Source organism: Melitaea cinxia, chromosome Z, assembly GCF_905220565.1.
Source record: "Melitaea cinxia chromosome Z, ilMelCinx1.1, whole genome shotgun sequence".
Classification (NCBI taxonomy): Eukaryota; Metazoa; Arthropoda; class Insecta; order Lepidoptera; family Nymphalidae; genus Melitaea; species Melitaea cinxia.
The window spans coordinates 21,664,004-21,689,947 of NC_059424.1; the positions used below are offsets into that span (position 1 = coordinate 21,664,004).

Below are 25,944 nucleotides of genomic sequence, written 5' to 3' on the forward strand. Positions count from 1 at the left end.
TGCAATCTGGTCACACTGGCTAGAATAGAACACAGAGCTGCGTCAAATGCTGTCGGCTTCGCGTCATTTGTCAATTTATATTTAAATTATATAAAAATAACAACCGTTTCTTTATCACAAATTCATAAACATAGATTATTATTTTCACTAATTAAAAGGTAAGATATTATTACGTCTATATAAAAACTGTTGATTAAATTTTGTTATACCAATTGCCTGTGGTAATTTTTGAATTCGTGTCAAACGTTATTGTTTACCACGCCCTAAATAGGAGTGCCAATAGTGGTTCCGATTCTTTTTAAAATGAATTACTGGGGTTTAGGTTTATTCTGTCGAGTATATATGTGAGTAAAAGCACCCTGAAGCATTTTTTTTCTTCGGCAGGTCGTAATACGAAAATGTCGGCATATGAATCTCATCACGCTTACTTTACAGGGAATGACACATACAAACCCTTAAATCTGATTCTTTCTAAAGTTGGTGACTTCACGCCCTTTTACATTGTCATAGCGATCTCAGCGGTTGTACTCGGCGCCCTCATCATTCTCAACGTCGTTTGCTGCTGCTCCAGATATTCTGACTACTGGCTAGACCGACACACAGGTGATTAAAAAATTATTTGAAAATTATTGTTTCAATATTAAAATATTTCTGCATTTTGATAGTTGAAACTTCTCTTTATTCTTACTTGGAAATCTAATTGTGTTTGCTGCAAAACAAAAAAAAAAACGACAGTAAGGCTTTAGATTAAGAACCGTCGAATTATCTAAGCTCTAAATTTAATTAATTAAACCCAGCTAACTTCCAAATTAGACCGTTTATCAACATAATTTCGGTACAAAATAATAAATAAATAACCCTAATCTAACTTCAAAATGACAGTTCTTAATCTTAATTCAATTACCTCGACAAGTTATACAATGTAGGTAGACGAAAAAACAGTCAAGAAAATACGAAAATCACTCCAAAAGTTGTAATCAGATCTTGATAAAATTTAAATGTGACCACAGGATAAGCTCCATCATCAGATAGCATCGGCTTTCCATCAAATTAAAAATCATCAACATCGTACACCAAGTAAAAAGTTATGCGGATTTTCGAGGGTTTCCCTCGATTTCTCTGGGATTCCATCGTCAGATCCCGGTTTCCTTATCATGATACCACACAGAATATCTCGTTTCCAACAAAACAAAAATTATCAAAATCGGTTCATAAACGACAAAGTTATCCCCGAACATACATTAAAAAAAAAAATATATATATATATATATATATATATGGTCAAATTGAGTAATCTCCTCCTTTTTTGAAGTCGGTTAAAAATCACAGTATTTTACTTTAATTTATTTCCTTTTTATACACAGGAAATCGCTGGATCGCATCAATTTGGTCAGCCACACCACATAAGCAGCCCCCACTGGACTTCACAGAACTAGAAAGCCAGTACGTACAAGTGCAATACGTTCATCCGTACCAAAGTGAGGAGTACCAGGAAGTTCATAGACCAGGATCAGAACTACCTCCGTCCGTGTCTAGGCAACCACTGACATCCTCTCAAGAATACCTCGAACTCCATAAGAGGGAGAGTGATATATAAAAATGGCTTTCCTAATGATGTACCCTGCCATCGCTATCCTAACCATGTTCGTCCTGATGGTTATTATTTTAATACTGAGGTTTGGATCTCAGTGGTGCAAACTGAGGCACAACACATTCTCAGACCAGGAATATTGGAACGAGGATGAAGCTTACGAGCAGAAAGTCTCCTACGCCTAATAATTTACATCATAAAAAGTTCTAGTTCTGTTTGGAAACTGCTCCGTCCATTTTTGTCTGATTTTTATTTTTAGATTGTACACTTAGTGTTTAAGATTTAGACTAGATGTTAAGATTTAGCTGGTTTTAGTGTAGAAATAGCACAAATATTCACAATTTTAACAATTTTATTGGAAGACTTACTTTTAAAATATAATAATATATAAATTATGTATCAGATACACATACAATGGGTAATTATTAGTAATGTTTTTTTTTTTTTCTATCTATTAATTAAGAAAACAACTTTAATAAATTAAAATTTGAACACATCCCAAAAACTAAGAAAGCAGTAATGTTACAAAATAATTGTAGTCATGATAATTGTTGCAGACACTAAACTTTCACAAAGTTCTGCAGAATTACAAACAAAATTAGACAGTGTAGTTGTTAATGAAATTGATTTGTGCTTTATGTATATAAATCAACTGTTCAAATGTTCATTGATATTTTACCGCTATATTTTTTGAAAAAAGCTATTATTCGGCATTGACTCAATAGGTCGAAAAATATGATATTAATATTAAAATATACTAAGCATTCTTTTATATTATTCCACTTTTTTTTGTAATTATTTAGAAGTTTTACAAAGTGTTAAATAGCTATTACATATTTATTAATTAAAAAGGTAATCATTAAAACAACAAAATATAAAAACACTTGTTTTATTTTATTAAATTAATTATACCACTCCATAAACAATTTATAAATCTTATGTAATGCGATAATTAAATAATTATAGGTAGGTACATAAAAATTAGTTATATTCAAATCATACCCTCACGAAATGACATTTTTATATGACATTCCCCTTCGCGTTTCGAGGCGCAAGACTAAGTTCTTGATGACTAAAAATATTAAATACGTAAAGATAATATAAAATATAATATAAAAAGATCCTAATGAATCCTATAAGATTTCAATAAAAAACAATATAGATAAAAACGTGCATATGTGATCAAAAATCTACTTTACACGTTAACGTTTCATCTGCTATAAATGTAGAAATTATATTCCGTTAATTTTATTTTAGTTTTTGTTCGACGCACAGACGCCCGCGCCTCGCTTTCTTATTGCTGTCAAACGACCCTAACATCTTGTACTCATCATATTGCTTGTTGGTAATCACTAAATCTTTCAAACAATCTGACGCGTGAACAGTCGACACTCGACTCCACCTACGTCTAAACTAATTTAGCTTTTAATATTACAATAACGAATAAAAATGAATTACAATGAAATCTATAGTACTTATGTTTGTCTAAGCGTGTCGAACTAGCGTCGCACGGTTATGTCTAACCGGACTAATAAAACGTGCTGTATGAGCTATCGGACGCTGGAACATAGGGCATCTATATCTTAATCGCGAAATACTAATGTTTACACACACTTAAATCTAATTCAATAGATTCATCCATCCCATTTAAAACGTAACGTGAACGACTGTCACGTTCACACGAGCGTGCCCAAACTAAACTATAAGTGACGATTTCAAACATACAACCACACGTAAACAACGAAATTATATATACACAGGGCTCGCCGGCCTCGCTACACTGAGAATTACTTGGTACTGTATCTTCGAATCTTAAGTCCGAAGCGCTCTGTGGCGCACATAAATATATATATATATATATATAGAGACACCGCGTGACCGCTAACATGATATGAACGTCACGCTTATCGCGGGGTCCGTTTTTTATGTACCCACGGAAGCATATAAAAAGTAACGATTCAATTTAAATTTTCCCGATGCATTACGTGTACTTTAACATTTTCAAATATTTATAATATTTTTTAACAATGATCATCTATCAATAACATGGCGCCACCTCGCACGCTACCGGCCCCGTACGTACGTCAGATCGTCACGTCACGTCACGTCACGTCAGCACGTCACGTCAAGTCACGTCAGTATTTCACGTCAGGTCACGTCCCTTCACGTGACGAGCGAGTCGGTGGAGGTGGCGCCACTAACTAACTTATCCTGAAACAAAACAGCGGTATCTAGTAACATGTACAGTTAAAATATAACAGTTTCCTATGTCAATGTTCGGCTAATGAACTCGTTAAAAAAACTAATTACGTAGCACTTAATTATTAAGGCATAAAGCGAACAAAACATTCTTAAGGTATTAAAAAACTTAAATAAGTATTATGTTAATTAATTATACAAGAATATAGTACGCAGACGATTGCAAACTGTAAACGGAAGTAGTGAACTACGCACCAGGGCCTATCACTTCGTGTATTGCTTAGCTGTTGACATCAGGTAACCGTTTCTAACATACGTTACAGAATTAATAATAAAATTAATGAATAGCTGCCTAAGTCTTTACAAGTAATAAAGTGTACCGACTACCTTACACGCTACATCGCGCCTGCGAAAATGTTACCGTACTATTTTTACTTTATTTTATTTTAGATTTATATTTACCGTCGATTACGAACGTATTTCATATCTGGAAGACTCTGTATCCGATCAACCGTACTATTGCTATTATTTTCTTATATATATCAAATCGAAAACTAGTTTTAAAAATCTCCGTAGACAAAACTATTTCTTTTTAAATATATCAAAGTTTTATCAAACATTTAACTTATTTTTCGTAAAAAATATTTTTAATGGAGTAGCTGAGAGATGGTCGGTTCAATGTGTGAACGTAAAAAAAAACAAAAAAAAAAAGCAATATAAAGTTGGATGGACACGATATTAAAGTACGCGTATACTCTCGTAAGTACATTGTCGGCAAACGATACGCGGTCGCCTCGACTGACGGCTAGCGACAGCGGGACGATGGATTAACGATCGACGAATCGCGTTACGCCAACGCAAACTTTGAAAAACTAATGCAATTTTGTGAAACAGATCACGAGTGATGGAAATCAACACACAGACATAAATTGTAAAAATAACTAGCTGACCCCGCAAACGTTGCTTTGCCATATATCTTACTAACCCACTTAATCCCCCCCTCCTATAACTTAGGGGTATGAAAAATAGATGTTGGCCGATTCTCAGACCTACCCGATATGCCCAAAAAATTTTATTAAAATCGGTCGAGCCGTTTCGGGGGGGTTCAATGTTTAACACCATGACACGAGAATTTTATATATTAGATTACTCTTTTAGCATCTAAAGACTGGCTGATATAGATTTCCACTGCCAAAGATGAATGCCAACGGAAACCTTAAACTCCGAAATACTTGGTACGCGGTAGAATTAGCCTATGTATTTTTTACCGTGTATCAATGTACCATCACAACCGCGATATGGAAAATAACTAATATAAAACAAAATGAAAAATTCAAAGGGTTCTAAAAACAAGATTCGTTGACCCTAACAAAAAGTATGATTAAAAATTCGTGACAGAGAACCATCTAAACGTAGACTTTGCACTTGACCCTAAAACTAAATCGTCGATCGCTAATGCACACCGTCCCGCCGTTTCCTGTAGTCCCGTTATGTAGTGGTAGTTATTTCCGTAGTTTATTCCGTTCTAATCTAAGTGCGGTAAATTATTTGCGGAGTGTCAGAACCTAATCGTATACAGGTTGAGGTAGTCGTTGGCTTTAGACGTCGTTGTCGGGTGAAGCCGCGGTGCGAACTAAAACCTAGAAAGTTCTAGAACGTTCTCTCAGGTAAAAACTCCGGTAAAGTGTCGTCCAAAAATAACGAGATGCTCAAACTGTCATGACATACCACGTGTATTTATTTTTCGTTTGACGCGCGATTTCTAGACATAAAAAACAGCCAACAAGCACCCTGCGATTATGTCTGTCTAGAAATTTGTATCACGGAGCCTAATTTTCCACAATTTAATTAGATTATACCTGTATTTAAAGGTATTATTCTAGAAATTTCTTTTCACGAAAAAAAAAAAGAATAAACGTGTTATTTTTGAGTGGGTAGTTTAAAACCACACTACATATCACCAAGAGGGGGTTAAAATGTTGCCGAAATTTCAGTAATCATTGGACGACCCATTACAATACATTTTCACTACATCCGACTTTTCGAGGGACCGCATTTGTTATCGCCTTTGATCTGAAGCAGCTACTCTAGCATCGAGACAATCGCTCGCAAAGTTAATATTACAAAAAAAAAAAAAATACGAAAAATAAAATATAACCCTATCCCTACTCTCTGTAAAAATAAGAACATTGCAACGTACGAAATCTACGCGATTATAAAAAACCTTACTTAGTAGACCGTACGACTAACTCGTTTATATTTACAAATTGAAAATATCCTAAAATTTTCTGAAAAAACTGAACAATTAAGAAAATATGTCGACTCGTCAACTAATATGTAAAAAAAAATTCACTCTCTCAATATAACTCTAAGTCAGCTCCGCCTAAAAAGTCCGCGACGCGCCGGGGCCCGGGAATCGAACCCGCGTTCCCCGTCCCGTCGGAGTTCCATTAAACCTGTTTAAATTACCCACACTCCATATCTTTTACTCCTAACGTGTTATATTTACGGGCAAAAGAGGCAGAGCGGAAATCACTTAAAACTTTAACTTCATACAACGGTGTATAAAATACAAAATTTCATATAAAATGAATCTTAGAACTACTTAGAAGAGAAACTGTTTTATAAATGTAAAAATAGCAAAAAATATTCCTTACATTACGTTATTCAATAAAAAAAAATGATTAAATTTACTTTATGGACGGGTGTCCCGGGGCGCGTCGCGGCGGTATGTTATATATTTAATAAAATATAAAAATTAACCACCAAAATCTTACCGACGCAATATTACTAATAACTATAATTAACGATTCCCGCAAGAATCCTAAAAATTACGACGAATAAGAAATAAAAAACAAACAAGGCGCGTATACCGAACACAACTTACAATAGTAGCTGCGATTTGATCGTATCACAGAAAACAATCAAAAAATAATTACAATAAAAATACAAAAAAAAGTGTCACGTTTGTCACTATAGATTATGCGAAATAATATTAATAAACGATATCGTACCTTAACAAAAAAAAACCAATAACAGCTACGTAGTTGGTAACGAAAAAATATCACTACAACCTCATGTCTCTAACACTACTATAATAAATGCTCGTCTGATATTCAATGAATATAATCTAAGAGGTAGGATCGGGGATTCCCCGGAACGAACGTGCTGCTCTTCCCCTATAATTTTTATCCATAACACGGCCATAAGTTCAACACGAAACGCCTCAAACCTAAAACCCGACATAAATTTCATTTTTTTTAAACCAATCCCGACCGTCACCTATGTACAATTTCAAATTGAAAAAAAAATCCAGCCGGGACTCGTTCAAACATATAGAGACATTTTTAATAAAATTTCTTTTATATATCTAAATTTTAAGATGGATACCTTCTTTACATATACAACAATTACAATTTTTTTTTTCATAACAAGTAACACCCTGTGACCAACCGATGTTCGAGGTCGTTTCGGTCGAGTTGTGGGAAGTAACGTCCGCGCTCGGTCCGAGGTTCGAAAACCGCCTTCGACTGTACTCGCGAAACAAACACGTGACAAATAAAAATTAAATAAAATCTGACAAACAAATTGATTACAATACATCTAAAACACATGGTAAGCAGAGATAATTAAAACTAATTATATGCGAACATTCATCGGAATGTGATATTTTTTATGTACTTATATATTTTAATTATGTATGAATATATTTAAAATCGGTTTATATATACAATAAAAACATGCTCACAAACTCATCAATAATAGACCCCACCAAATTAATATGCACCGTAGTCTATTCAAACACAACAGTATATAAAATAATCACTTTCACACAACTAAAAACTATGATAAAAATATATATATATTTATATTTAACGACTAAGTAGAACAGTCGAAGACGATAGTGTCGTGTGATGGTCACACTCAAGAATATATCAAGTAACTCGAGCTTTTTAATCAAAGTCACTAGCTAAACATAACTTTTAAATCCAATCAACTTTATACTCTTCTTGTGTATATTTGAAATCGTTGTAATATACAACAACCTATGGTTAAATTCGATCCGACTCAACAACTCAATTGGTAACAAATGAGTCGATTCAGTTAAAATCAACTCAAAAATTAGATCGACTCATCACATGAGACGGTATATTCAATTAGACTCAACAACACTAATGAGGCGATCCAATGAGTCAACAATCGTTCGGCTCGACTCAAAAGCTCGAGTGACTCAACTGGTTCTACAGCTTGTAGTTATCGGTGGTCGCGATGTTGGCGAGTGTTTTCTTGATACGTAAAGCTGTCAGTCTCGCTGCCGGATTCTGGTACCAACACTCCTTCATCACCTTCGATATCGCTGACAGCACCTGAAGAAATACAGCCGCGTTATAATCTCTTTAAATAAAATTTAGAAAATCCAAAAGTACACCCACGTTAATTAATTATTGAGTTTACTACTCACAAAAATACAATTTCGTAAAACAGATAATGAAAAATTTCCTGTTGATTGTGTTTTGAGCGTTTATTCAATAGGATTTTGATTTTATAGTTTTCAGACAAAATGAAAAAAAAACAGCTTATTTTGTTAAGTTGATCTTGCATTATTTTGTAATCATCCGCACATTCAAAAAGTTAACATCCAACATAATATTTATTTAATTGGTGCTTTTAACTACAATAGTATTAAAAAGGATTCATATGATTTATTCTATAGTTTGACGTGTAGTCTGTATAAAAGTGTGTACTTTATAGCATACAAATGCATTGTCATAAAAATATAGAGGAATAAATGGAGAATAAAATACATCTCGCCTCTTTGGAGGCGTGTAATAATTATTCTGATTATATCAACTGACCCACAGCATTGCTCTAGTTTATGAACATAGCGTGATGTCTCATAGCCCAAATTAGGAATAAACTACTAGGCTATAATTTCAAAATTTCATTGATATTTGTTTATTATTTGTGAAGGTATTGTAGTATAACTGAGTTAGGGCACAGCAGGAATATCCCGCTCAAAATATGGAGCAGCCCGACCGGGGTAGTACCTCGACCTTACAGAAGATCACAGATAAATAATACTGTTTTCAAGCAGTATTGTGTTCCTGTTGGTGAGTAAGGTGACCAGAGCTCCTGGGGGGGGGGGGGATTGGGTCGGCAACGCGCTTGCGATGCTTCTGGTGTTGCAGGCGTCTATAAGCTACGGTAATCGCTTACCATCAGGTGAGCCGTACGCTTGTTTGCCTACCTAGTGACATAAAAAAAAAAGTTTGACACAATGAATTAACTTGAAGAAATAGAATAGGTAATTAAGAGCAAATAGATCCAAATATAAATAATGATAGACGGCACTTATAAAATAATGATTGATTTTCGAATTGTTTTAGCCCTTAATATCATATCCCACTAATGGGCATAGGCTTCTTTCTCCATGCAGGAGATTATATAATAATACATAATACCTTTAATACGTATATTATTATGTACTTATTTATATAAAATATTGTTAAATAAAACCTATCTACATTTTTAGTACAACATAATTAGCTGGTTACGCTTATTTATATAATTAAAAAATTGAGGAATGATCCGATTAGCTCTTACGAAAAATTCAAACATAATTTCTTTAATATATAAAGTAAAAAATTATAGACTGCCATTTTTAATTCTACAAAATAAATTAAGACCAAAAATTTATACAGACTATATATATATGAATATTTGCGATATTTAAAATGACCGTAGCACCTTCAATCACTGACAATATCTGCTGTATCTATTACATATGTTGGTGGTTATAAATAGGCCAACAAGAAATACACGTGCTTTGAGGACGGTAGCGTCGTCGAAAAACTACGTCTAGACTAAACGATATAATGAGTCGTATGATTGGCAAGAAAATTGTTAAAAAGAAATGATTTTTTGCAGATACTTGCGTTATTATTGTTGTGTATGTGTAAGCAATTTATGTTATACGTTGTCTGACTGATATATTAATGACATATTAGTGGTCACCCATTGCTCAAAATTCGACCCTAATTATATAAAAGAGTATATATGCGTGTGTGTGTAAAATACATGGTGATATGTGTAATGTTCTTTTATTGATTTTTTTGTATTTTTAATGCATAAGTTTTAAAAAATATGAGTATTCTGCACTCTTCTGTATAAACTATAAGTATGCCAAATTTTATACTCCTCCTCTATTTCAAAAAAAACACTGAAACTCACACTACCCCTCAATTTTCGTAAAAAGGGGTACAAAGTTTTTGCTTCACGTATTAATATGATTTATAATTCACTATCATCACCAATCAAAAGAAACTGCCACTAATTTAATAGCCGTCTGTCATATAATGAAAAAATATTTAAATTTTAATGATTCGTAATTTTGTGTTGACGATTATAACTTAACGCTGAACCAATGGGTGTGCTAAATCCATTTTGGTGTTGCTTTGTAGCTAACAAAGCGATCAAACCAATTAGATCAATTAAGTTATTGAGCGTACAGGTTCTTCATCGAGACAAGTGTTGAGATGGTGTCTCAGTTGTGGCTGTTGTGAGGATTGTGAGCGGTGAAAGTTGCAGCTAATGTGAGTGACTCGGGTGGTGCAAATATTTTAGGTAATGTAAGAGTCGTAGCTTATATAAGTGATATAGCTTATTTAAGTGTTGTAGATGCTGTAGATGTCGCAGGTGGTGTAGATGTCGCAGGTGGTGTAGATGTCGTAGGTGGTGTAGATGTCGTAGGTGGTGTAGATGTCGTAGGTGGTGTAGATATCGCAGGTGGTGTAGATGTTGTAGGCGGTGTAGATGTCGTAGGTGGTGTAGATGTCGTAGTGGGTGTAGATGTCGTAGGTGGTGTAGATGTCGTAGTGGGTGTAGATGTCGTAGGTGGTGTAGATGTCGTAGGTAGTGTAGATGTCGTAGGTGGTGTAGATGTCTTAGGTGGTGTAGATGTCGCAGGTGGTGTAGATGTCGTAGTGGGTGTAACTCACCGGGTCGGAGTGCCAGCGGTTGGGCAGCACGGGGCGGCGGCGCTCGATGCACACGGCGCGGCGCATGTCGTCGAGGGCGGGGTCGGGCGGCACGCAGTCGTAGTAGGGCGGCTGGTAGTCATCGCAGGCGGTTCCGCACCGGCGCGCCATCTCCCACAGCACCAGCCCGAGGGAGTACACGTCCGAACGCTTGTACGGGTCGAACTGGCGCGAGTCCATGCTCTCGTCCAGCACCTGCATTGGCACGAGTACATGATAGTTAGCGAGTTTAATGAGATACGTCATAATACGGCATATCATATTCTTTAGGATTAACATAAAACGACTGAAAATTTATTTGAGTTAACTTTAACTGAGGTACAGCAAGATATGTCCTGCGCACAATCTGGATCAGTGATATGTTCCTGTGGTGAATAAGGTGACCAGAGCTGTGGAGATTGGGGGATAGGGTTGGCAACGCTTTTGCAATGCTTCTGGCAACAGGCGTCTATAACCTACGGTAACAGTTTACCATCAGGTGAGCTGTGAGCTGTAAGCTTGTTTGCTGACCTAATAGTATAAATGAACTCAAACTAACAAATATACTCCATTGGAAGCACTTAACGACCTGGTGTATCATAGGATATTGAACAGTGAGAAAATTTAGGATAAATAATACATCACAAAAGCATACGTAACCCATTATCACCATATTCGAAGACTTGATAATGACAGTGACGTGAAAAAAGGAAAATAAATTCAACATACAACAGAAGAACATTTTAAACAAAGGAAAATGGAAACGACACGTTTCGTCTTTCAAATGTAAGCTCTAAACAATATATAAAAATAGAAATAATATAACTACCAGATGTAAATCATTTCAAGACACTACCTCAAAAAAAAGTAACTGTAAATAAATTATTTACTTTAGATGTAAACACGTCAATTAGGTGTCGTCAATAAGAAAGATCTCGATAGGAAATATTCCAATAAATATAATCCCACGCGTAGTCCAACTGAGCGCGGGAGTCACATTTACAATATTATATAACCAATATTAGGACTTGGAAAATAACACTAATAATGTTTTGATTGAAGAAAGCGTCTACGTCTTAAATATTTTACAGGTATACAAACTAACCTGGCAAACGTTTCGACGTGTGAGGTCACCATTATTACCTATTCTCAGATCTACTGAATATCACTTCAGCCTTATGTCCAGCAGGGGACTGCCCCTGCTGGACATAAGCCTCCACTAGTTCGCGCCACAAACGGCGTGAACTCATGTCGCCCATAATCACCACGCTGGGCAGGCGGGTTGGTGACCGCAGTGCTGGCTTTGTCGCACCGAAGACGCTGCCCGTCTTCGGCCTGTGTATTTCAAAGCCAGCAGTTGGATGGTTATCCCGCCATCGGTCGGCTTTTTAAGTTCCAAGTAGTAGAACTGAACTACCAAATATACCAAAAAATTTCATGAAAATCAGGCAGTTTCGTGACAAAGACTGATAAGACTGACAAACGACATTTTTTAGGTTGTCTGAAAGAAATGGCTAATTTAGCCACACGTCGGCCCACCTACATAATATGTTACCATCTTTTAGCTTTCTATTTTATTTTTTATTTATAAACCTCTTATATCATAAAGCAATAAACATTTGCGAAAAATAAGCTTATTTGACTAATGAATTAAAATATCTGGATGGCGGTTGCTATGACCACCCCCGGGAATATTGTAGCTAACTGTAGCTTAGCATCATGGATAAGAGCTTCGCCAATGATAAACATTTCTATATACAAATAATGATTACATTCTATAGACGTTATTTGTATCAAATAGATTTCATATTATTAGGCTCTATTGAACCCTGAATGTTTATTTATTTATTTGTACATTATATTTTTCCATGTGATTTGTTTTATTTTGCGCTCTGTTTATACAAAGTATATAAGGAGATCTATGTCTTGAATAACTTGACAAGTAGTAACTTGTCAAAAATAAAAAAAACGAGTGTGCTTCAGGCTACATGACTGAAGTTAAACCTCTTTAGCTTCATTTAACTTATATCTCCCTCTTAACTCCCGTTCGCCTCGCCCGATCACACTTTTCGTAACTCTCGTCACGCATTCACAAACTCACTCCGAAGTCAAACATGCCCCAAGAAGTAATACTTCAATAAACAAATTGCTAGAGTTACCACGGCATAGCGCAAGAGTTCAGCTTACAATGGAAGAATGCGAAAATTATTGAATCATTGATTCATCAATTTGATTGTTTTTCAATTAAATTATTATATTTTTAAATCAGTGTTGTATCAATCTTCTTGTCGAAAAATTAATACTGTAATTACATTTTATATTTTGAATTAATAAGTATATAAAATTTAAAAAAAAGTTGTTTTTTAAAAATAATTACATCGGTCACCATATCCATAACTCTAATCATAATATTTTTATAATTATGTAACAGGTTTATTAGGTCATGTATATAAGATCAATAAGTATCATTCTTTGATATTATTATATTTTACAAGTCAATAGGAATTTTATTCCGTTTCTTTTGAATAATCTTCCATCGGTCACAAGATTCAAACAAACACTATTCTATTCAACTGATACAGTTCGAACAATGGTCAGCGAAGTCAGGCATCATCTAGATGGTAGTATAAATAGTACGCCTCCATCTAAAACCGTCTTTATAATGATAGTAATTAAATAAATGTCACTACTTCGGTATACAGACGTACGGCTTACCTGAGATGGTAAGCGATTACCGTAGCCAACAGATGCCTGCAATACCAGAAACATTGTAAGCGCCTCGCCGATCCTACTCCCAATCCCCCCAGGAGTTCTGGTCACCTTAATCACCACAAGAACACAACAGTCCTTGAAAGCAGTATTATATAGCTGTGATCTTCTATAAGGTCGAGGTACTAACCCCAGTCGAACTGCTCCAGAGCAGGGTATTTCCTGTACCCTATCTAATGTATATATAAAGGTATACCTCTGGGGCCATGTATCTCTTGGTACCGACGCGGTTGGTTGAGGGCACGTCCACAGAGTCACTGGCCACGTTGTGTCTCACTGCAAGTCCCAGGTCTCCGATAACGCAGGTCAGGTTCAGTTTCACCAGGATGTTCTTCGATTTGAGGTCCCTGTGAGCGATAGCCGGCTTGCCTGGAAATCACAATGAAAAATATAAGATTCACATTATATATTAATTTATCTAAGACATATTGTATAAATAAAAAATAGGTTGTTAAAAAAGGAAGAAGTGGATTTAAAATCACTTCTGAATTGTCACTTTACAGAGTAATTTCAACTTTTTATTCTTGGCGCTGTATACCGTAGCACAGGTGTGCTGTATATATATATATATATATATATATATTCCTAGGTACGTGAACAGAGGCATCTAGATAAAATAACAATGAAATTGATCTGTATCTACAACGAATAAACACAATTGTAATTCTTATTTAGATAAAATAAAGAATTCATCATCATCATCATCATCATTACAGCCTATACAGTCCACTACTGGACATAGGCCTCCATAAGTTTACGCCAAAAATAACGTGAGCTCATGTGCTTTGCCCATAGTCACCACGCTGGGCAGGCAGGTTGGTGACTGCAGTACTGGCTGGCTGGGTAAAAAAATAATTATAATCATTAAATTATTCTGTATTAGCTTGTTTACGTCACAAACGTAATATTATATAGCAGTCACAAATTGGCTGTTAAAGAAGTAAAAATTTAAAATTCTTGATTCAAGTTGGCACTCCTGAATTTTCATCTTTTCAATTATAATTATTTATTAATTATTTACGGTTAAAATGTAATAATTATAAATTCAGTCACATTTCCTGCATGTAAGCCATTGTTACTATACCTATTGGGCCACGGTAAGGTTATTAATTTAATTTCAAGCCATTTTGGTCATACATATAATTTTTCTCTGTGTTTTATATTATTAATTGATTTATTAATTCATTTTGACGCAAATAGTTTTGACTTCGGCTTCAGCAAAGCGAATATAAGTACATATAATAATAATATACATAGCCATCAAAATGTTAGCGTTTATCATTCTGAGAACTATTGAGATTTTAAGATTACAAGAATTCGCCGCTGCGTTAAAAATAGCCAAACATTGGATAACATTAGCAATGCATTACTTGTAATACCGATAATGATAAGCTTGTATGATAAAATTCGCTTAGCCATCTTTAAATCTAAGTATTTGTAAGCCTAGCTTTTAATCGCAACTATGCAAATCTTATCCTGACAGACCACAGCTAAATAAGGCAGCTGACAAGTGGTGTTGTGTTCCTGTTGTGAGTAAGATATCAAGAACTTCTGAATGTGTACTATGTTGCGTTTGATTGTTAACGAAAAAAAAAAACCAAATTCATTTACATAGACTAGTAATACAATATAGGTAGATAGTAGTATTAGAGATTACTCAAAAAGTACACGACAAGCATTAGCTGTCGGTTAAAAACGAATCATCAAAAACGGTACACCTAGTAACAAGTTATACGGTAACACACATAAAAAGTACAACCGAATTGTTAACCTTATTCTTTTTTTAAGTCGGTAAAAAATCGTTTTGCGCACATGTGTTTATGTACATAGCTATCGTACTCAACTACAGGTAAACCCAAAATAAACTAATATAACGAAGCTTATAATTAACTAAAAAACTAAATAAAAAAGTAATAATAAATAATAAAGTAACACTCCAATCTCTCTTACTTATCAAAGAGATGTTTATCAGACGTCACCGAATGTTGTATAGACATAAATGCGATCGCTGATTGTATATTGAAAATTATTTCATCGATAACATATCGTTTTGTATTTCTATATACCTTATATTTTAAAAACAAAACTGGTGCTTCTCAAACTTATCTACTGGTTACCCAAAAATATTCAAGTATACCCAAAAAAAAACAATATTGAAAGTGACGTAGTGATCTATCAAACAAACACATAACCTTTATAATAATTTAGGTAAGGTTCGATATATCATTAATTATTTTGTGTAGTTATCGCAGCGTTGATAAATGTTCATACCACTCATAAAGTTTGTATTTCAAAATGATTGATCGATGACGTTCCAGTGAAAACATAGACTTGTATAATAAAAACCAAATTATTACTAACTGTTACCCGTAACTTGGCCTGTGAGTAAAATTATTCATACAAGCAATTCTATTCTTTTAAATTATACAATATTGAAGGAAATATTTAATAAACACAACTTTTTGGAGAAAAATATTCTTTTAGGGCACAAACTTTGAGAGACACATAACATATTACCCCGCTTTTAAAAAACAAAGTTATTTTTAGAAAAAACATTTAAATCCATATGATGAAAGTATTCAACTAAATAACATGTTATCGATTCACGTCTTGCGTAAGTAAAGATTATTTTTGCGCATTAAGTGTTTACATGAGAAAATAAAATCTTAATATCAGTTCGCTGAAGCACATTTTTTGAAATAGATTTCTATGATAAAACAGTTATAAAATAAATTACGTAATAAAATATATTTTAAGATCTCAAAATAACCAACTACGTGATTAATAATAAAAAGAATATATAAATTTATTTAAAAAAAAACAGGAAGTTACATAAAAAATTAAGGATTATTTAATAAATGTTTCCTGTAACTAATAACATTGATAAGCGCGTGGTATCGCGCAGTTGTAAGCGCAGAGCTTAGTAACTAATTTGTTACATTTAAATATTTAAGTGTCTTAGTTTTAAAAGTAGTTTATACAGTCGACTACGCTTGATTATATTTTGACAATTTGACAATTTACTTTAAAAAATATATTTTTTTAATGTAAAAACAAAATTATTCCTTTTTTATATTCAGATTGTCAAAATATAAAGGTATGATTTGTAATAAATAAATTTTAAAAATGTCTGATAATGAACGGCCCCAAGTAAGATGAAAATTTTGTGTAGGGGGTTAGGAAAACACACAAAACACAAGCACAAACGCCCAGAACGCGACAAACATCTGTTCGGTCTATACAACGTTAGTCGATTTTAATTGTCTCAAAATTAAAATCGATTGCTTAGTTATCAGACAATGTATACAATTCGCATTAAAATTTGAAAAGGTATTATTTAATTCGACGCCAGACTATTTAAAAAAAAAAAACCTAAAAGTTGCAATTCGCTAAGTAAAGCTTCTTAAAAATGTAAACAAAAAAAAAACAAAATTACAGTCATACTTAAAAATATATACATATTTATACATATACTTACATAAAAAGTATTATATTTAAGATACGATCTCTATCAGTAATAAAACATTTAATCATTTTTAATTTAGAATCATAATAAAAAATTCTTTTTATCTGTATAAAAAAAATATTTAGTAGTTATTAGTTTTTGAGATATCCATACATATGTTTGGATATTTCAAAAAGTTTACATAAAAATTCAATTATACAATTTAGTGCATAGATTTGAAACTATTTATCGAGCATTGTAAAAAGTTACAACAAACAAACAATGAAAAAATTTTTTTTCAAAGGACTTTTGAACAAAGTCTAGACAAGTCAATTGATATTCATCCGATTATATCATCAATAGGTATGGCTCTTGTACAAATATTAAAGTGTAAAAATCATAAGCTAATTTCCATGTGTCGTAGAGGTTAGATGGTAATCGGTCTGCTTAGAAACCATGGAAGTCAGACAATAGAACAGAATCATAATTTAGAAGGAAAAATCTAGAGATTTATAAAAAAGAACTTAACGTCACCTAGATCAGCGCTTAGAAACCAGACTGGTATAAAATCCAGCACAACAATCAAAGGAGACTTTTGTTATGTACTATATATTTTTAGTTATGTATGTCTTTTGGACAATGTTTGCATTATAAAAAGGCTTGTGAAGTTAAGGTAATTAATGGTAATGTGAAAACATGACTTATGCGAATGACAATTTCAAAAAAATTCGTTTTATATTTTTGTTTGCATGTATTTCCATGAACAGAATCAAAATGACCGGAGTAAGAGCTATTATATCAATAATATAATTGGTGGAAACTTTGCTGGATTTTGTAAAATTAATTTGTATTAATAGTTTTTATTATGTATATCTGTTTGTTTCCCAAATATTAAATAAATAAATAAATATTTAATACGCTAAGGCCCTGTTTCATCAGTTGTGGATAGCGCTATTTGACGGATGACGATATCCAACAGATTAAATATTTGGTGTATTATTTTTTTTCACCATCGAATTCCACTGTATTTGAGATATTTCCATTCGCAAAAAGGAATCTAGAGGCTATATTTTATTTATTGAGGTGAAACAGATCGTAATGGCCTATGCTTCTGCTGTTAAAGTCCAATCGTAACTTATTTGCAGGATAAACTTCATCCACAACCGGTGACACAGGATCTTATACTATCAGGAATCGTAGTACTCGTTGTACTTAAAAGTAGAAAGTAAAATTTTCCCTATATATGTAACTAAATAATATTAAAAAAAAATTGAATATATAACCAATACCAGAAATATTCTGATTATTTACATGAGAATCAGAATCACACTTTGCAAACAGTACGTTTTGGTGAGGACGCTAGTGAGTTAGGTATTAGTAATTTTATTTATTTATTTTTTAATATACATTTATATAAAAACGCAGTGATAATCAAATATTTATTGCTAACAACACAAATTATGCATTAATAAGTATGGAATATTTGGTATAAGTTATATTTGAGGGTAGTCTGAAATTACAGATAAATCCGATCGATTTATCACTGTCAGCAGAACCGACAACCGACTCTTAGGGAGACTTTTTTTTTATACCTCCGACATGGGGTCGGAGTCTGTGCTTAAACTGCTCATCCATACCAGTTCTCGCATTTATTTTTCTCGCACTTTCATTCTGCATACTAATTTCTTTCTTACTTTCCACATTCACACACTGGGTCGGTTTCCATCTAACCTACTATAATAATACTATTGCTTATTTTATGAACACCTGGGAAAATGAGTGGGTTTTGGGCATGATGTTTTTATTTACAATCTTTTTCTTTTTCATTTTTTTATATACACTATCTTAGGGAGACTGACCTCCGTAGGTTACTCTGAAATTGTATCAGAACCATTTTCATATTTGACGTACAAACGCGGTCGTCTGTTGCTGTGGTAAGCAACTTAATGCTTGTGTTGTAAGTAACAGCTGTATTTATTTATATCTGCGATAATCTTACTTATAAACACATATAATACACCCAGACTCAAGGCAAGCAGAAAGCAGAGTCATTGCACAGTGCGCTATCGGGCCAATCAAAAGTAATTAAGAAAATAAGGTAATATTCACCCTTCGTGCCCACGATGTCCATGTGAAGGTGGGCGAGGCCGGTTGCAATGGAGAGCGCCATCTTGATCAGAGTGTTCGCATCTATGGTCTTCGCTGTCAGAAAATCGAATAGAGACCCGTTCTCGTGGTAGTCCGTTATCAGCCACAACTGCGTCCATGTACCGTTGTCTGTGGAACATATGATAGCTAAATCTTCCCGTTTTCGACGCTTTAAATATCACACTGACGGAATTTTTGGGGTAAGAGGTAATCAGTGGAAAATTCTAGCTATACCTCGATGTTTCGCCCGTTTTATGTTTCATACAGACGGAATTTTTGCGTATAAAGCAATTCATGATTTAATACGAATATTTTTATTCCAAATTACAAGAATAGCACATTAGCTGTCTTGTTTTACCCTCTAGATCCCAAACCGTCTGAATTTCGAAGTAAAAAGTAACCCAAAATGTAATAATAATTTACAACTGACATAATATATGTATGTACAATTGTACATACGAAATGTCTTGTGCGTAACAGTACTGTAATTACTTTATCCTCATTAACTATCCCAGTAGTTGGATAAAGAAGGTACGACTAAAGGTAACAAAGTTCAATAGATGGAAATCTTTTATTAACAAAAAGGATTGGCGCTAAATTTACAACTTCCACATGATACATGTCATAAACGTGAAATTAAGTTTTTACAGTGTTTTCCTTAACAACGCCTAACAGATGCATTATCGTCAAAATTTTTAAGTAAAACTTCTCTACGCCCACTTGACTTGGGGAGTAAGCTGGTGAATGCGTGACGAGAGCGTTGCGAAAAGTGTGATTGGGCGAGGCGAACGGAAGTTGAGAGGGAGATATAAGTTAGTGAAGATAGAAAGAGAGAGAGTTACGTTTTGTAAGTTTTACTTCAGTCGTGTGAACTAAAGTACACTCGTTTTTGTAATTAAAAATTTACCAGTATTATTTAGATAGCTTTTGATGAAGGTCTATTAGTACGAAGGTAGAAAAGTTACAGTAAAAGATAATGTTAACAAGTAAATAAATTTTAAAACTGATATCGGGGGATTATTTTTAAACCTAATTATCACCTAAGATATTTGAAAATAGTATCGATTGTTATAGAATACTTAATAAAATATGAACAAAATTAAAATTATATTGCTATTAATAATTAATTAAAAAATTTAAAAAATTAATATTTTAAATTTAAACTCCAAATTTTTTTTTTAAATTATATCCTGGCATCAAACAATATTAAAAAAAAATTATGTGGTGTCATGAGACACCAGGTAGGAACGAAGGTCCTTCGGATAGTATAGAAGCAACACAATTTGAAAAAAAAGTTAAATTTTTCATATATTTTCTAGTTCTTGATTTTTTTTTATTTTGTTGATTGGTTTTTAATTAAGTACATAAAAGTATTTAGGAAATTTAGTATTTTAGAAAATAACAAATACCGTAAAATAAAATAAATCAAACAAAATAATAATAATAATTCGGACTATTAAGTAAAAAAAAACCGGTTCTTTATTTATTTTTGTCGACACTAAAATTACATAAATAATTTAAAAAAAAAGTTTACTAGTAATATTTTAGTTTTACAAACGTCATATCATACAGTCGTGTGACTGATATTACGTCACTTCCGTTATATATTTTTCTTGCGGTTTTAGTATCACGTTTTTTTCAGTTCGGTCTCCCAGCCAAATGGCAAGCCTGCCGTAAGAAACTTCGTTCAAATATTTATTGTTTATCTTCAAAATTTATACTGAATCACAAATACCGTCAGTCGAGCGGTAGATACAGTCATATTAACTTACAAATTACCCTACACAGTCGAATGCAACGTGAGCGAATAAAAATTTGAAAGTTAAGTAAACAGTACAAAATATTACAACTTCAGTGACAAAGGCACCCATTATACCGACCGTCAGAGAGATCATACATATTTACGAACCGCTACAATGTCTCATGTCCCGACAGTTCAGCCTTTGTAATGGACCGAGGGGCAAATGAGGCCCCCCCATTTGTAAGACAATATTAAATAATTATAAAAATTAGCTTCTTGAGTAATTTTTGGAATTAAAGTTTGCGATTAAATTTTAAGGTTTTTATATTGATTTATTTTTTAAATGGTCAATAAATATTAACAAATAATTTCTTGTAATTTTCATACACTAAGTTATTATTAACATAAGTTTTATCGACTAAATCTACTGATACAAATAAATGTTGTTTTATTTATTTATTTAACTGTAGTCTCTATGCTTAGAGACACCTAGATGGTCCTACCTACTTACTACTAACCTACCTTTATTATCAGCAGCGATGAAACCAAGTATGTTCTCGTGCCGCAGCATCACGGTCTGGTAGATCTCCGCCTCCCGGAACCAGGAGCACTCCTCGCGAGACGAGAATATCTTGACCGCGACATTCTCACCGCGCCACCGACCCCGCCACACCTCACCGAAACGCCCCTTACCGATGATGTCCACTAACTGGATCTGGCGAGCGATCGAACGCTGGACCAGTAGTGGTAGACCTGTTACAACGAATAATAAAAGAGCGTTACTGTATCATTCTTATATCTGGTCTGAGTTTTATGGAAAAAGTTTATCGGTTGAGTGGAGGATCCATGCTGTTTTACCTATGACAAGCATAGTACTTGAGGGCTTGTACAATTTTGTTTGCCCTCTGCTGCTACGATGAGAACGATGTTTTATAGCCAACGACCAGACAAATTATAACAAATATATTTTTAGAGAACAAAATTATTTTAACAGAAAGCCATGAAACGTAGCCTCACCTGATCCCGAGCCGGAGGTGGTGAGCTCGATCATATCTCGTATGGTGGCCGTCATCATGGGGTGTCGGGTCTCGCAGAGTGAATCTTCGGGCGCGAAAAGAGATCTCGACTCGCGCTTTATCGTCTTGGGATAGCGATGGGCCCACCAGAAACTTATAGCGGCGCACGCGCTCAACAGCATCAACCCCATAACCCACGGCAAAAACTGCCATGCCGCCGCCGTCTCTGAACTCGTCTCTTTATCTTAACACACACATCATTCCCGCTTTTCGACTTGAGGAGTCATGTTTTTTATTGTGATTTTAAAATATATCTCGCCCTCGAGTCGTGCGGAGTGCGACGTGAGCGTGAGGCCGTGAGCTTGTGCGAATTAGTAAACATTTCGTATACATATATACCGGCGGCCGAGCCGAGGTTCTATATTCAAGATCATTCTATATCCCGCCCGCTACCGGCGCCCTTGATACGGTTGCATACATTGTGAGCCGCGAATGGTAATCGTCCGACTCGGGGCGAGCTATTTTCAAATTAAATGGTCGCGCAAGACGAACGTTTCCGCTTACTCGGAATGTTGCTTCGAGATTAGCGAAACGCTCGATTGAACGATTACTTAATTGGTAGGATACTTTTTAAACTTAAACATTTAAAGACAATATAATTAAAAACATAAATTTAAAATACAAAAAGCAATTAAAACAAAAATAACACTCAAATCGCCACTGAGCAATTGTGCAAAAAGCGAACAAAAAAAAAACAACAAACATTAGTAGCTTTTGTAGCTCAGACCACACCAGAAAATGACTCAAAATTTTAGTAATCATTCCCGTGTCGCTTTAGCTCTATTGTGCGTGAATTACTTGTGAGAAAATTAATAAATATCGTATCATCCCCAGCGGATGTTATAAAACATTCAACTTGTTTGTAAGAAAATAGAAAATTTTATCCCGACAACCAAAAGTTTAACTGCAAAGTACTGGAGCGTGTCGACGGTTATTAACATGCGATTAGTACAAAATAAGGTCATGCTGAAATCAAGAAAATACCGGCGTAGATCACTGCCGTCGTTAGCGCCGCTGTCTGGGCTTATTATAATTTAAAATTATACCGGTTTAATACATAAGAACGTGCCCCGTAATGATTGTCTCCTCCGAAACTTCGATCACATTCTCTATAAATTTAAAAATACACATCCAACATGATGACAGATCAATGATAATCGTGTATTAATGCTATGGACGCATCACAATTTGTACGATATCAATTACTTAGTGCAAAGGTACCCATTATTATTATTTATTTAAGACATCCATGCATTTACATCATTACAATCGTAACAATTTAATTCGAAGATGAACGTATATAATGCAATAAGTCGCTCATCAGGGTCGGACATCACAATACAAAGCTACCCATATGACGCCCGGACGACACATTCCTCACATTTTCCGTACCTGAAAGGAAGTCACGGTTACAGAAGTCCGTGGCGCAGCAAAAAATACCGGGGACCTCCGCTTCACGGCACCAAATCGGTCTGTCCCCGGGGGGAAATATTGTTTCTCGGTCCCAACATCTACACCATAAATCGTCGTATTAGTTCGAGGTAAAATCTAACGCGCCCTACTTCGTGATCGATGCCGGTGTACTACTAGATAGGAAAAGAAAATTTAGTACGATTAGAACAAAAAAAGTCAAGTAGCCATGCAGCGTGAGCCATAGCAAGCCGACGCGAGCGGGGGTCGGCTCCTACCTGGCGGCTTCGTGTGCAACTCCAAGCGCAGGTCTCGATTGCACATGTCACGAGAGTTACAACATTGTATCACCACCGACTCATTTCTAGTTCTCGTCGTGGAGCAACTGAAGGGGTGCTCGATGGGTATCAGTGCTTTCAGCTCGATACAGCTGCGCCGCAAGTGGAACCACCATACATCACGTTTAGTTTGTTAAAGCAAAACCAATGCACACTCGGAAAATAGTATTTGTTAAGATAAAGGCACATCATTCAACATACTGGGTACGAGGCCGGCTGGAGAGAAATGCCCTCGCTTAGTACGTACGTTTTCAAATCAACTCAGAAGCGTAATGGTTAGAGTATTGGCATTTCAACACAAAACTTATAGTCATAGATGGCAAGGCAAACATAAATGGCATATTTTAGGAGTACATCAAACAAACTCATAATTTGCATTGTCAAGTTGGTATCACACGCCCACAAGTGCGCAGAAATCTTACCCGTAGATGAGGCATGCAGCACTTTTAAGAATTTCTCTCGGTAAACCTCATCAGAATTGCAGAAATCTGTACTACAGCAATAGGCTCTCAGCTTTCTGCATTTGATTGGATAGTCTGGTGGGAAGGCTACATTTCTTTGCATACAGCTTAAGGCCACCTCTCTACACAAGTCAACGGTTTGATATAAATTGATTAAAAAATTGTACCTCAGTGCCATTACAGCTAATGGAGATTTGTGTTGATGTCTTGCCAATTCAGATACTTAAAACATTTAACCAAATAATGTACCTCGAATATGTACAAACATGTACCTCTCAACTGTGCTCGATTTTCACAACTGCACTGTGCTTTATACAAACATTATTGACAATTTTACCAATACTTTAACAATATTATAAGACATTTAATACAAGAATTAATTAAATTAACGTTTAACCCAGCTCTAGAGAAGTTGGTAGACGGTACAGTCGGTAATTTTGATGAAATGAAACCCCTGACAATTTTGATAACAATATATGATCGTTATTAAATGATTTAATAAATTATGTATAGTGCAATAATTCATTTTACTTACTGGTAAGTGTGTTTCATTTCTCCATTGTCTAGTGCAGTTGATGCATAGCAATACCCGTCTGTTTCACAAGTTGAGTTGGGGCAACTAGGACTGTCACTGTTGCAGTAACACTTCAGCCCTATATAAAAAAAAAAATATAGAATTCCCTATTCATCAATACTACATTATTTGCAAGGCGCAGTAATTTTATCTGTTATGTCTACAAACACCTCATTATATATCAGAACTTGTTTATTAAGCAAAACATGATGTAAACAACATAATTAGTTAATATATCGTATTGTTATTTTCAAATATATCATACCATAGTATTATGGAAAACGAAATTTTGTTCTTGATTAACATTTAACAATAACTTCATATCAGGTAAACGTAATAGACCGACTGCTCTCTATCAAACGTCGCTTGCTACGAGATTACGATCAACAAAAATCTATGTATGGAATAACAAGAGGAAACTTATAAATAATGTGTTAGATTAGTGCTCGCACAATGTATAACATGAAACTCACCGTTGACAATGTTAGATCTCAAGAAGACGAACAATATCAACAGATGAAGTAACTTCCTCCAATGCAAACTGTCCATAATCACACTCCTGAACAGAAACATTTCGATTTAATCCCACACGGCCAAACACTGACTATTGACACTCGCGCGATACGACCATTGGGCAGTTCTAAAAGGAACATATGACATTTTTTATTAGAATGAGAAAGATTATTATTTATTTTGTGTCCTAATTCAACTAGGTCGATATAAATGTAGCACTAATACAGAATAAAAAATCAATGTTTTAAAATAAATTCTCTTCGGCCTCCGGTAGATATTAGATAAATAAATTCGCGTGAAAACGTCACACATAAAATATCAGTGTTGCCAAACGGAAACTATTGTAAACAGATTCGGTAAAAATGACATCAAAATGAAAAAAAAAATTAAGTTATTTGAAGAAATTTGAAATAATATGTTGATTAGATTAATAATTTGATGAAAAGTATTTGTGAAATTACTAAAAGCGACCCTTTGTTACTTATAAATTTATTACTATTAAATATTTATAAAGGACTTATGAATTATGTACCTCCTTGGATTTTTAGTTACTATGGACTTATTCAGTTTAAGGTGACTTTGAGCTGCATAACACATTATTGTAGATACACCTTACACAATGGCGTCAGATGTCTGGCGCATATTGAATTATTGACGCGATAA

The 25,944-nt window shown here is 34.4% G+C and overlaps 2 protein-coding genes across 2 annotated transcripts; one reads left to right on the top strand and one right to left on the bottom strand.

Annotated features, from left to right (window-relative positions):
- Positions 1 to 327: 327 nt before the first annotated feature.
- Positions 328 to 1,692, top strand: LOC123668644. Its single transcript, XM_045602357.1, has 2 exons — positions 328 to 603; positions 1,365 to 1,692. The coding sequence occupies exons 1-2, from the start codon at positions 399 to 401 to the stop codon at positions 1,595 to 1,597; spliced, it is 438 nt and encodes a 145-aa protein (XP_045458313.1). The 5' UTR covers positions 328 to 398; the 3' UTR covers positions 1,598 to 1,692.
- A 6,339-nt stretch (positions 1,693 to 8,031) lies between these two features.
- Positions 8,032 to 25,341, bottom strand: LOC123668693 (TGF-beta receptor type-1). The gene is made up of 9 exons (XM_045602395.1): positions 25,242 to 25,341; positions 24,730 to 24,847; positions 23,674 to 23,825; positions 21,927 to 22,169; positions 21,432 to 21,662; positions 19,130 to 19,297; positions 13,772 to 13,944; positions 10,789 to 11,022; positions 8,032 to 8,157 (listed from the first exon to the last, which is right to left on the bottom strand). Exons 1-9 carry the CDS (start codon positions 25,339 to 25,341, stop codon positions 8,032 to 8,034), a joined length of 1,545 nt encoding a protein of 514 aa, XP_045458351.1.
- Between the last annotated feature and the right edge of the window lie 603 nt (positions 25,342 to 25,944).